This window comes from Gymnoscopelus microlampas (assembly GCF_963454915.1).
Source record: "Gymnoscopelus microlampas genome assembly, chromosome: 22".
Classification (NCBI taxonomy): Eukaryota; Metazoa; Chordata; class Actinopteri; order Myctophiformes; family Myctophidae; genus Gymnoscopelus; species Gymnoscopelus microlampas.
In genome coordinates, this window is record NC_139959.1 from 46,482,301 (window position 1) to 46,497,002 (window position 14,702).

A 14,702-nucleotide genomic window follows, 5' to 3' on the forward strand; every position below is an offset into this window, starting at 1 on the left:
CCCCACCAGACCCTACTTTAAGAACCCTCTCTCTCTCTCTCTCTCTCTCTGTAGAGGTGAAGCCAGGCGCTCGCCGCCGCTCGACCTCCAGGAGGAAATCGAACCCCGACCCGGCAGAAGAAGAAGAAGTGGTCCCGCCCCCTTCCTCTACCAAACCCGGGAAACCAGCCAGAACCAGAACCAGAGCCCGTCCCCTGGACCTGGTTCCCTCTGTCCCCCCCTCTGTCCCCTCTGACCCCTCTGACCCTAAGCCAGAGGACACGCCCACCAGCCCCGGCCCCACAGCATCATCTAGCCCCGCCCCTGCTGTCAGCCCCGCCCCCATGGAGGTGGTGGTGACCTCCTGTAGTTCCGGCCCTCCAGTGCCTGAGGAGGCGCCAGAGAGCAGAGAGCCAGAGAGTCAACAACACCAGCAACAGCGGACGACGGTAAGAATCATTATTATTATGGTGGATCTGATCGTCCCTACAGTGCACTGTGATGTCATAGTGCATTGGTTCTCAACCTGTGGGTCGGGACCCCCAGGGGGGTCCCCACATGATTTTTGGGGGGTCCCCAGATGACAGTGAAGTGACATTTTATGGACTTTTAAGACATTTTTTACCCAACGAATTTAAAGAAATGAAAGAAAATAAAAAGACCATTACTGCATCAAAAGTAATCAACAAACTATACTATAAAACATTGGCCAGATTGTCAAATTATATAAGAAAGAGGCAAATTGTGAAAATAGCCGATCTACAAGCTCACATCGCCTCGCGTCGCGAGGCGTTGTGAGCTTGTAGATCTGCTATTTTCACGGTATTTACCTGTGGAACGGAGTCAAACAAAATGGGGGGGTCCCAGTTCAAATGTGATTATTTTGGGGGTCACGGCCTGAAAAGGTACTCTATGACATCACACTGTTCACCGTGACATCATCACGCTGTACATTATTCCGTTCCGCCCACTCTGCGTAACAGAACAACAGCTTCTTCTCTTGCCCTGTTGCATCATGGGCCTTATTATCCTGAAGGGACTAACACCACAGATATAGAAACCTAGACACCTCATTGGCCTCTGCAGTTCATTGGAGCGACGTGCTTGGTGTGGCGGCCGCCATACGCGCCGTGATTGGCCAGTGTCCGTTCCCCCCCCCGGAAAAGGGCACTGTCCAATCACAGCGCGTCTTTTCCAGGATTTGTAAGAATATACTTTGTCCCGCCCCACCTGCCTCTGATTGGCCTACTGAACTCCCCCTTCTGTGGCGCGTTATTACGGATCCCACGCCAGGTCTTGGAAAACCCGCTGTGATTGGTCAGTAGTCGCTGTGATTGGCAGTTCTCGTTTTTGCAACTATGCCTATACCTAAACCTAACCTTAACCTCAGTAACACTATGAACCTAACCTTAACCTCAGTAACACTATGAACCTAACCTTAACCTCAGTAACACTATGAACCTAACCTTAACCTCAGTAACACTATGAACCTAACCTTAACCTCAGTAACACTATGAACCTAACCTTAACCTCAGTAACACTATGAACCTAACCTTAACCTCAGTAAGACTATGAGCCTAACCTTAACCTCAGTAAAACTATGAACCTAACCTTAACCTCAGTAACACTATGAACCTAACCTTAACCTCAGTAAAACTATGAACCTAACCTTAACCTCAGTAACACTATGAACCTAACCTTAACCTCAGTAAGACTATGAACCTAACCTTAACCTCAGTAACACTATGAACCTAACCTTAACCTCAGTAAAACTATGAACCTAACCTTAACCTCAGTAAAACTATGAACCTAACCTTAACCTCAGTAAAACTATGAACCTAACCTTAACCTCAGTAACACTATGAACCTAACCTTAACCTCAGTAACACTATGAACCTAACCTTAACCTCAGTAACACTATGAACCTAACCTTAACCTCAGTAACACTATGAACCTAACCTTAACCTCAGTAACACTATGAACCTAACCTTAACCTCAGTAAAACTATGAACCTAACCTTAACCTCAGTAACACTATGAACCTAACCTTAACCTCAGTAACACTATGAACCTAACCTTAACCTCAGTAACACTATGAACCTAACCTTAACCTCAGTAACACTATGAACCTAACCTTAACCTCAGTAAGACTATGAACCTAACCTTAACCTCAGTAAGACTATGAACCTAACCTTAACCTCAGTAACACTATGAACCTAACCTTAACCTCAGTAACACTATGAACCTAACCTTAACCTCAGTAAGACTATGAACCTAACCTTAACCTCAGTAAGACTATGAACCTAACCTTAACCTCAGTAACACTATGAACCTAACCTTAACCTCAGTAAGACTATGAACCTAACCTTAACCTCAGTAACACTATGAACCTAACCTTAACCTCAGTAAGACTATGAACCTAACCTTAACCTCAGTAAAACTATGAACCTAACCTTAACCTCAGTAACACTATGAACCTAACCTTAACCTCAGTAACACTATGAACCTAACCTTAACCTCAGTAACACTATGAACCTAACCTTAACCTCAGTAACACTATGAACCTAACCTTAACCTCAGTAAGACTATGAACCTAACCTTAACCTCAGTAAAACTATGAACCTAACCTTAACCTCAGTAACACTATGAACCTAACCTTAACCTCAGTAAAACTATGAACCTAACCTTAACCTCAGTAACACTATGAACCTAACCTTAACCTCAGTAACACTATGAACCTAACCTTAACCTCAGTAACACTATGAACCTAACCTTAACCTCAGTAACACTATGAACCTAACCTTAACCTCAGTAAGACTATGAACCTAACCTTAACCTCAGTAAAACTATGAACCTAACCTTAACCTCAGTAAAACTATGAACCTAACCTTAACCTCAGTAAGACTATGAACCTAACCTTAACCTCAGTAACACTATGAACCTAACCTTAACCTCAGTAACACTATGAACCTAACCTTAACCTCAGTAAGACTATGAACCTAACCTTAACCTCAGTAACACTATGAACCTAACCTTAACCTCAGTAACACTATGAACCTAACCTTAACCTCAGTAACACTATGAACCTAACCTTAACCTCAGTAAAACTATGAACCTAACCTTAACCTCAGTAACACTATGAACCTAACCTTAACCTCAGTAACACTATGAACCTAACCTTAACCTCAGTAACACTATGAACCTAACCTTAACCTCAGTAACACTATGAACCTAACCTTAACCTCAGTAACACTATGAACCTAACCTTAACCTCAGTAAAACTATGAACCTAACCTTAACCTCAGTAAAACTATGTCTAAACCTAACCTTAACCTCAGTAAAACTATGAACCTAACCTTAACCTCAGTAACACTATGAACCTAACCTTAACCTCAGTAACACTATGAACCTAACCTTAACCTCAGTAACACTATGAACCTAACCTTAACCTCAGTAAAACTATGAACCTAACCTTAACCTCAGTAACACTATGAACCTAACCTTAACCTCAGTAACACTATGAACCTAACCTTAACCTCAGTAAAACTATGAACCTAACCTTAACCTCAGTAACACTATGAACCTAACCTTAACCTCAGTAAAACTATGAACCTAACCTTAACCTCAGTAAAACTATGAACCTAACCTTAACCTCAGTAACACTATGAACCTAACCTTAACCTCAGTAACACTATGAACCTAACCTTAACCTCAGTAAAACTATGAACCTAACCTTAACCTCAGTAAGACTATGAGCCTAACCTTAACCTCAGTAACACTATGAACCTAACCTTAACCTCAGTAACACTATGAACCTAACCTTAACCTCAGTAACACTATGAACCTAACCTTAACCTCAGTAACACTATGAACCTAACCTTAACCTCAGTAAGACTATGAACCTAACCTTAACCTCAGTAAAACTATGAACCTAACCTTAACCTCAGTAAAACTATGAACTTAACCTTAACCTCAGTAAAACTATGAACCTAACCTTAACCTCAGTAACACTATGAACCTAACCTTAACCTCAGTAAAACTATGAACCTAACCTTAACCTCAGTAACACTATGAACCTAACCTTAACCTCAGTAAAACTATGAACCTAACCTTAACCTCAGTAAAACTATGAACTTAACCTCAGTAACACTATGAACCTAACCTTAACCTCAGTAAAACTATGAACCTAACCTTAACCTCAGTAACACTATGAACCTAACCTTAACCTCAGTAAAACTATGAACCTAACCTTAACCTCAGTAAAACTATGAACCTAACCTTAACCTCAGTAACACTATGAACCTAACCTTAACCTCAGTAACACTATGAACCTAACCTTAACCTCAGTAACACTATGAACCTAACCTTAACCTCAGTAACACTATGAACCTAACCTTAACCTCAGTAAAACTATGAACCTAACCTTAACCTCAGTAACACTATGAACCTAACCTTAACCTCAGTAAAACTATGAACCTAACCTTAACCTCAGTAAAACTATGAACCTAACCTTAACCTCAGTAAAACTATGAACCTAACCTTAACCTCAGTAAAACTATGAACCTAACCTTAACCTCAGTAACACTATGAACCTAACCTTAACCTCAGTAAAACTATGAACCTAACCTTAACCTCAGTAACACTATGAACCTAACCTTAACCTCAGTAACACTATGAACCTAACCTTAACCTCAGTAAAACTATGAACCTAACCTTAACCTCAGTAACACTATGAACCTAACCTTAACCTCAGTAAAACTATGAACCTAACCTTAACCTCAGTAAAACTATGAACCTAACCTTAACCTCAGTAAAACTATGAACCTAACCTTAACCTCAGTAACACTATGAACCTAACCTTAACCTCAGTAACACTATGAACCTAACCTTAACCTCAGTAAAACTATGAACCTAACCTTAACCTCAGTAAAACTATGAACCTAACCTTAACCTCAGTAAAACTATGAACCTAACCTTAACCTCAGTAAAACTATGAACCTAACCTTAACCTCAGTAAAACTATGAACCTAACCTTAACCTCAGTAAAACTATGAACCTAACCTTAACCTCAGTAAAACTATGAACCTAACCTTAACCTCAGTAAAACTATGAACCTAACCTTAACCTCAGTAAAACTATGAACCTAACCTTAACCTCAGTAAAACTATGAACCTAACCTTAACCTCAGTAACACTATGAACCTAACCTTAACCTCAGTAAGACTATGAACCTAACCTTAACCTCAGTAACACTATGAACCTAACCTTAACCTCAGTAAAACTATGAACCTAACCTTAACCTCAGTAAAACTATGAACCTAACCTTAACCTCAGTAAAACTATGAACCTAACCTTAACCTCAGTAAAACTATGAACCTAACCTTAACCTCAGTAACACTATGAACCTAACCTTAACCTCAGTAACACTATGAACCTAACCTTAACCTCAGTAACACTATGAACCTAACCTTAACCTCAGTAACACTATGAACCTAACCTTAACCTCAGTAAAACTATGAACCTAACCTTAACCTCAGTAAAACTATGAACCTAACCTTAACCTCAGTAAAACTATGAACCTAACCTTAACCTCAGTAAAACTATGAACCTAACCTTAACCTCAGTAACACTATGAACCTAACCTTAACCTCAGTAAAACTATGAACCTAACCTTAACCTCAGTAACACTATGAACCTAACCTTAACCTCAGTAAAACTATGAACCTAACCTTAACCTCAGTAAGACTATGAACCTAACCTTAACCTCAGTAAAACTATGAACCTAACCTTAACCTCAGTAAGACTATGCCTAAACCTAACCTTAGGGTTAGGGTTAGGGTTATGCCTAACCCTAACCTAACCCTAACCCTACACATAATCAAGAGTTTTAGCCCGCATAATCAAGAGTTTTAGCCCACATAATCAAGAGTTTTAGCCCGCATAATCAAGAGTTTTAGCCCACATAATCAAGAGTTTTAGCCCGCATAATCAAGAGTTTTAGCCCGCATAATCAAGAGTTTTAGCCCACATAATCAAGAGTTTTAGCCCGCATAATCAAGAGTTTTAGCCCGCATAATCAAGAGTTTTAGCCCGCATAATCAAGAGTTTTAGCCCGCATAATCAAGAGTTTTAGCCCGCATAATCAAGAGTTTTAGCCCGCATAATCAAGAGTTTTAGCCCGCATAATCAAGAGTTTTAGCCCGCATAATCAAGAGTTTTAGCCCGCATAATCAAGAGTTTTAGCCCGCATAATCAAGAGTTTTAGCCCGCATAATCAAGAGTTTTAGCCCGCATAATCAAGAGTTTTAGCCCGCATAATCAAGAGTTTTAGCCCACATAATCAAGAGTTTTAGCCCGCATAATCAAGAGTTTTAGCCCACATAATCAAGAGTTTTAGCCCACATAATCAAGAGTTTTAGCCCGCATAATCAAGAGTTTTAGCCCGCATAATCAAGAGTTTTAGTCCGCATAATCAAGAGTTTTAGCCCGCATAATAGAGAGTTTTAGCCCGCATAATCAAGAGTTTTAGCCCACATAATCAAGAGTTTTAGCCCACATAATCAAGAGTTTTAGCCCACATAATCAAGAGTTTTAGCCCGCATAATCAAGAGTTCTAGCCCGCATAATCAAGAGTTTTAGCCCACATAATCAAGAGTTTTAGCCCACATAATCAAGAGTTTTAGCCCGCATAATCAAGAGTTTTAGCCCGCATAATCAAGAGTTTTAGCCCATCATAATCAAGAGTTTTAGCCCATCATAATCAAGAGTTTTAGCCCGCATAATCAAGAGTTTTAGCCCGCATAATCAAGAGTTTTAGCCCGCATAATCAAGAGTTTTAGCCCATCATAATCAAGAGTTATAGCCCGCATAATCAAGAGTTTTAGCCCGCATAATCAAGAGTTTTAGCCCGCATAATCAAGAGTTTTAGCCCTCAGGGTTTTTCTGGAGGGTCTAGAATGGGTTAAGCGTGTTACTCATTCCACTAAAGCTGTACCTCGTAGTAAAGGTGACTAACGGGTCCATTTGGTTCCATTAACATTGATTTTATAATATCAATTGGGGTCCCAGGGATATAAATAGCATTAAACGGGGGTCCGTAGCCTCTAATGCATGTCAAACTGGGGGGTCCTTCAAATTAAAATGGTTGAGAATCACTGCTAGAGAGCCGTAAAAACCTTCTCTTATGGGGGTCCCTGAGGCATATCTTTTCGAATGGGGGTCCGTGGGCTAATAAGTGTCAATTTGGGGGTCCTTGACATGAAAAAGTTTGAGAACCACTGTGGTAAGAGGCTCTTTTTACAAACTAAACCGTTCTTCATTCTCTATTCTAGGCGGGAAAACGCCTTTGAATAGGCGGGAAAACGCCTTTGAATAGGCGGGAAAACGTCTTTGAATAGGCGGGAAAATGCCTTTGAATAGGCGGGAAAACGTCTTTGAATAGGCGGGAAAACGCCTTTGAATAGGCGGGAATAGGCGGGAAAACGCCTTTGAATAGGCGGGAAAACGCCTTTGAATAGGCGGGAATAGGCGGGAAAACGCCTTTGAATAGGCGGGAAAACGCCTTTGAATAGGCGGGAATAGGTGGGAAAACGCCTTTGAATAGGCGGGAAAACGCCTTTGAATAGGCGGGAAAATGCCTTTGAATAGGCGGGAAAACGCCTTTGAATAGGCGGGAATAGGCGGGAAAACGCCTTTGAATAGGCGGGAAAACGCCTTTGAATAGGCGGGAATAGGCGGGAAAACGCCTTTGAATAGGCGGGAAAACGCCTTTGAATAGGTGGGAATAGGCCTCTTTCCAAACTAAACCGTTCTTCATTCTCTATTCTAGAGCCCCGGTCCTCCCAGTCCAGACCAGTGTCCTTGTCCCCCTGTCCCGGAGGACCGACTGGGTCGCAGTCTAGAAGACAGACCGGGTCCCAGTCCAGAAGACAGACTGGGTCCTAGTGTCCCCCTCTCTCCCAGTCCCGAGGAGGACAGACTGCCGGGGCGCTTCAGTCCCCCCGGTGGTGAAGACGAGGGGTTTCCGCTGTCCCCGCTGTTCCAGCCCAGCCTGTCTCCCTGCCAGGAGGACTCTGGTGGCCTGTCCCCCCCCTCCCCCGGACACCTGTCCTCCCCCTCCCCCGGACACCTGTCCCCCCCCTCCCCGGGACACCACGCCAAGAGACGGTGAGCAGAGACACCGTAACGTTTTCCATGCTGAAATTTCCGCTAAAACCGCGAAAATTTCGCGGTTTTAGCGGCAAAAAGAATGTTCAAACGCGCGTGTGCTGAATTCGGGCACGCGCGCCTGAATTCAGCACACGCGCGTTTGAACATTCTTTTTCCGGTTTGGGCGAAAATTTCGGGGTTTTAGCGGCAAAAAGAATGTGCACACGCGCGCATGCTGAATTCAGCACGCACGCGTTTGAACATTCTTTTTGCGGTTTTGGGCGGGTTTTGGGCGAAAATTTCGTGCTTTTTGCGGTTTTGGGCGAAACATTAGCGTTTTTTCGCGGTTTTGGGTGAAAATTTCGCGGTTTTAGCGGCAAAAATAATGTTCACATGCGCGCGTGCTGAATTCTGGCCCGAAACTAAAGTGTCCCCCTCCCCTGGACACCACGCCAAGAGACGGTGAGCAGAGACACCGTAACGTTGAACAGAATGTGATGGTCAACTGTATCTAAAGCCATAGACAGCTCCATAGATAATACATTAGACTAGAAGCTCGCCCCCGCTACGCGGGGGCTCGCGTCTAGCCCGCGGCCACGCCCACGTAGCGCCCGCGGCCACTTGGCAACTCATATAAGTGGCGTAGCGTCATGAGGGCCAGTGGGGCCGTGGCTCGGTCAGTGAAGACCCTGTAGTGCGGATGATATGTGGCATAGAGGGGCAGATTGTAAATCCCCAGAGGAAACATCCGTGGGCTACCATTGGTTCAGCGATGTGTGCGGTCGCCCTGCGGCCCCTCCTCCTCCACCAATGTGCAGTATTGAGAGCCCTGACGTCACAACAATTGGAGCGATGGGCACTGCACTCTGGTTGGTTAGGGTACACCTAGGGCCCAGGTAGAACCCAGTTAAAGCCTGCATGGGCAAACCCAGTTAGGACCCGCCTTGGTCCCACATAAACATGGCTAGTTGGGGCCCACCTAAGGGCCAGGTAGAAGCTACTTATAGCCTGCATGGGCATCGCAGTTGGGACTGAAGTGGATGCCGCTGACATTGCTGACATGGGGTCCATATGGTTTAGCCCACCTTGAAACCATATGGGAACTACGCTGGCATGCTGGCTGGAATGCAAACGCTGCATCATACCTGTAGTGTTTAGTTTGATGTTGTGTGTGTAGCAGATATACCTGCAGTGTGTAGACCAATGTCCATGTGAAAGTCAATGCCCAGCAGTGTTTTTTTTTCTCCAGCAGAGTTTCTAGTGTCTCTGTCTCTCTCTGGAAGAGGTTGCACATGAACTCTGCAGCCGCACTGAGGCGCTCCAACACAAACACTCTGACATTAAGCTGCTTCACACAACAAACATCAGCACCACGCTGCTGTTTGTCCAAAAGACACAATATCTCCTCTCCGACCGACGTCATGTGTTCATGTATCGACAGCCGTACAGACTCCTTTTGACACATTTTACCTCGTTTATCCAGCTCTCACTGACTCTCCACATCGGGCTGTTATAGCGCCACCATGAGGCTGATTAGAGAAATCTCAAGTGGAATTTCTTCCTCGGCATAGTGGGAATGTGGGTGCAAAGTTGCACGGAAAGTGCATGCTGTGTTCATAATGTGAGGCATTTTGGTCCAAACGGAGCAGTCCTGCAGACTTTGGAAGCCATTTTAGCCAATCAGGATGGAATATGAAAAATCTGAAAGAGCGTTTTTTTTTAATGACTGTGGAGATACTGTGTACCGATTTGCGTGATGTTTGGGCAAAATATGTAGGAGTACTGTGAGAAAATGTGTTTATCAAAAAGCGGCCTCCTGGTGGCACTGTAACAGGGCCATGTGAAAGAAATAGGGCAGAGGTTCTGAATTGGCATCCAGGGAGTGTGTGTGCACAGTTTCGCTGCGATCAAGTCAACGATGTGAGAGATTAGCTATCACAGACGGACGGACAGGGGGTGAAACATAGTCTTGCGCCATGCCTTTCGGCCTGGCGGAGACAATAAAAAAACGAAAGTAAAGGAAATGACCATTTCTGCAACGAAAGTAGTCAACAAACTATACTATAAAAACATGGGCCACATTGTCAAATAATCTAAGAAAGAGGCAATCATGTAGAAAATAGCCGATCTACAAGCTTACAAAGCCTCTCAACGTGAGGCGTTTCGAACTTGTAGATCGGCTATTTTCACAATATTTACTTGTGGAACGGAGTCAAACAGAATGGGGGGGTCCCCAGATCAAGTACGTTTATTTGGGGGGGGGGGGGGGGGCGGCCTGAAAGGGTTGATAAGCACTGATCTAATCTGAGCGAAATTATCTGAATTTACTACATGACCATAATGCAGCCTCACATGCGTAGCACGGGGCGGTCCTGCCATTACGTTAGTTACTGTAGTTGCTGTGGAGCGACATAGTTCTCCAGAAGACACACACAAACATACACCATCTGCAATGGACTAACTGAGCAGCAATATTGACATTCACCACACGAACGTGCATTGTTGACAAAGTGATTGCACAGCCGCTGCAGGCATGACAACCACGTTAGCGTTAGCGACATGGCAGCTATCACAGCGCCCTGTCCGTCGTCGCTGCGACTGACTGTGATTAGCCTGGGTGGCAGCCTGCTTCGCTACGTTCGGCGGATTGTTTTTTCTTTCTGGAGAGTGAAAAAAAGTCCGCCGAACGCAGCGAAGCAGGCTGGCACCCAGGCTAGACTGTGATGGCTACAGCCATAGATATATAAACACTACAGCAAGCTCTCTGAGATGCCATTGTCTGGAGACTGCTCTTAGCGTGACACGACCAATGAGAGTGAGCGCTGTAGTTGTTGCTAAGATACGGTGGCGTCTCTGCCCCATAGCTTGTAGATCTCTCACGCATGATTGGCGTAGGCTGCGTTGCCAGGTCTGACTGTTTGTATAAGCGATTGTGGGCTTATTTGGGTGCACTTTTGGGCTCGTCGTTTCCATAGACCACGGCAGTGCTTATTTCTTTCCCGTGACCGATGTGGCAAGAGAAGGTGCAAAACGAACCATCCGGAAGTAGATTGCGAGATGAAATATATAGCACTTTTTGATTATTAGAGAAGGAGACACATGTGAAGGTGGAAAATGAAATGTAGTAGATTATATAGTTTTTCATGAGGGATTTTTGTAGCAAGTTGTGAGAGAATTGGGCTACTCCTGTGGGCGGGGGGCTGATTAGAACCATTGGGGTTTGAAAGGAGACGCTCTCTGTTTGAGTGGAAAGATACTGTAATAAATTAGTAAAATAAAATGAGTAAAAAAAAAAATTATTAAAAAAAAAAAAAAGTAGTTATTATAAAAATAAAAAAATAAAATAAAATAAAATATTATAAAAAAAAAAAAAATGTAAAAAAAAAAAATTGTAATTTTTTTTTGTAAAATAAAATTAATTATTAATAAATAAATATATATATGCCCTAGACAGCTCCATACATAATACATGAGATACTGTAGTAGTTAGTAGTTAAAGTTTATTTCGGTCAACAAAATCATACACGTATGTGGCTTTTCATACAACAAAAGACAAACCAATCAAGAACAAAAACAATCAAAAACGATAGTTTAACCTATAACTTAAAAAGGCTGTATCTCGCTTCCTAAGCACTTTTTTTTTTACAATGAATTTTGGCTGTGGCACTCAGAGCCAAAATTCCATAAATAAGCTTGGCACTGAATGAGTTAATAAAAAGTTTACATTAGATAGTGTAATACATTAGAAACTCATTAGAAACTATTTTAATCTAAACATAGAACATAGACACTACAACAGAGTTCCTATCTATCCTATCCTAATACTTGAATTGAAATGGCCTCCACAATGTGTCCGGGGGGGTTCGGTCGACACACGAACACTCCACTTGCCCCGAAACTTACCTCAGACTTTTGATCAGAGCTCTGGCTATGATATAGGCTTTTTTCCCCTCCTTCAATGTACATACATAGTGTACGGTTAATGGAAAACTACATTTACTACATCCTAACATTTTAGCCACAGCAGCTTTCCCTTTTTTTCTGGCCACAGTATCTTTTAACCCATTAAGACCTGGAACTGTGTCATTTTTAGATTTGAGCTAAAAAGCATTATTTTACACTTTGGGCTATTCAAAAATAGCAGATCTACAAGCTCGTAGCGCGGCACCGAGTGCCGCGCTACGAGCTTGTAGATCTGCTATTTTTTTGGGGGGGGCACGGTGGCGCAGTCGGTAGCGCTGTCGCCTCACAGCTAGAAGGTCCTGGGTTCGATTCCCGCCAGGGACGCTGTGGGCGCTGGGGGGCGTGTTCTCTCCTCCGCGTCATCAGCGCCCATACCCTAGGTGGGGTTGGTGAAAGGGCCTACTCTGTGTGGAGTTTGCATGTTCTCCCCGTGTCTCCTAGGGTAGTTAATACCCTCACAAAAACATGTAGTAATCCTGGTCTCTATACCGCCTCCCCCTGGTCAGCCGGGGCGCCTGATGGAGGAGAAGGGAACTGGTTGGAATAACGTGTTCCTTCCACGCGCTACGTCCAACCAGGGAAACTCCCCCCTGTCGGGTGATAAGAAGCGGCCTGCTTGCTTCTCATGCATTGAAGGAGGCATGAGCTTCAGCTTGGGCTCTCCCTAGGCTGGCAGAGGGTAGGTAGTGCCCAGGATTACATAGGCAATTGGCACTGGGTGAAAAAATGTGGGTTCCAAAATCGTGGGATAAAAATTATAGAGAGAAAAAAAGAAAAAAGATCTGCTATTTTTGAAAATTTTTGAAAATGTGTGCAAATCTTTGAATATAAATATTTTTTAAAGCGAACATTTTTAACTCAAATTTTGGCTTCTGGGGGGGTCCCTGGAACAAAATATGTTGATGGGGGTCCGCGGCCAAATACATATGATTTTGGGGGTCCTTGACATGAAAAGGATTGAGCACCAGGATTTTCAGAAAACTGTTGAGATTTAGGAGACATGTAGAATCGGCTTCAGGTCTCAATGGGTTAAATAGATTTAGAGATGGATTACTAATATAATATTGCATTGATTGTGTTTTATAATTTGTTGATGTATAACTAATATATTATTGATTATTTTATTTTAACTAATATATTATTGATTATTTTATTATAACTAATATATTTTTGATTATTTTATTATAATTATATATTATTGATTATTTTATTATAAATAATATATTATTGATTATTTTATTATAACTAATATATTATTAATTATTTTATTATAAATAATATATTATTAATTATTTTATTATAACTAATATATTATTAATTATTTTATTATAACTAATATATTATTGATTATTTTATTATAAATAATATATTATTGTATTATTTTATTATAACTAATATATTATTGATTATTTTATTATAACTAATATATTATTGATTATTTTATTATAATTTATATATTATTGATTATTTTATTATATCTAATATATTATTAATTATTTTATTATAACTAATATATTATTGATTATTTTATTATAACTAATATATTATTGATTATTTTATTATAACTAATATATTATTAATTATTTTATTATAACTAATATATTATTAATTATTTTATTATAACTAATATATTATTAATTATTTTATTATATCTAATATATTATTAATTATTTTATTATAACTAATATATTATTGATTATTTTATTATAACTAATATATTATTAATTATTTTATTATAACTAATATATTATTAATTATTTTATTATAACTAATATATTATTGATTATTTTATTATAACTAATATATTATTAATTATTTTATTATAAATAATATATTATTAATTATTTTATTATAACTAATATATTATTGATTATTTTATTATAACTAATATATTATTAATTATTTTATTATAACTAATATATTATTGTATTATTTTATTATAAATAATATATTATTATATATTTATTATATATTATTATATATTTTATTATATATTATTATATATTTATTATATATTATTATATATTTATTATATATTATTATATATTTTATTATATATTATTATATATTTATTATATATTTATTATATATTATTATATATTTTATTATATATTATTATATATTTATTATATATTATTATATATTTATTATATATTATCCATACAGGGTGAAGCGCTGTGCGTTCTGTAACCGTGGCGATGACCTTGCGGCGGGCCAGGGGTCCCTGGTGGTGTTTGGCCCCTCCCCCGGCTATATCCCCGCCCACGTCCTAAGCCGACGCCCCCCCGACGACCGCCACGACGATCGCCATGACGACTGTTACCACGGCGGCGACCCGGCCGCCTCAACGTAAGAGCTCTGGCACCCGCCCTGTTTGACATCACTTCCTGTTTGACATCACTTAAATTTGACATCACTTCCTGTTTGACATCACTTCCTGTTTGACATCACTTAAATTTGACATCACTTCCTGTTTGACATCACTTCCTGTTTGACATCACTTAAATTTGACATCACTTCCTGTTTGACATCACTTAAATTTGACATCACTTACATTAACATTGATTTTACAATATGAATTGGGGTCCCAGAGCTACAAATGCCATTAAATGGG

The 14,702-nt window shown here is 40.7% G+C and overlaps 1 protein-coding gene across 1 annotated transcript in view; it reads left to right on the forward strand.

The window, feature by feature from the left end:
* Nucleotides 1–323: 323 nt before the first annotated feature.
* Nucleotides 324–14,702, forward strand: part of LOC311038684 (histone-lysine N-methyltransferase 2C-like) — a gene marked incomplete at its 5' end in the record, with an annotated part of 190,283 nt that continues 175,904 nt past the window's right edge. The window contains 3 exon segments of the mRNA XM_084048252.1: nt 324–428; nt 7,806–8,143; nt 14,255–14,437. Coding sequence (XP_083904378.1) covers nt 324–428; nt 7,806–8,143; nt 14,255–14,437 — 626 coding nt within the window.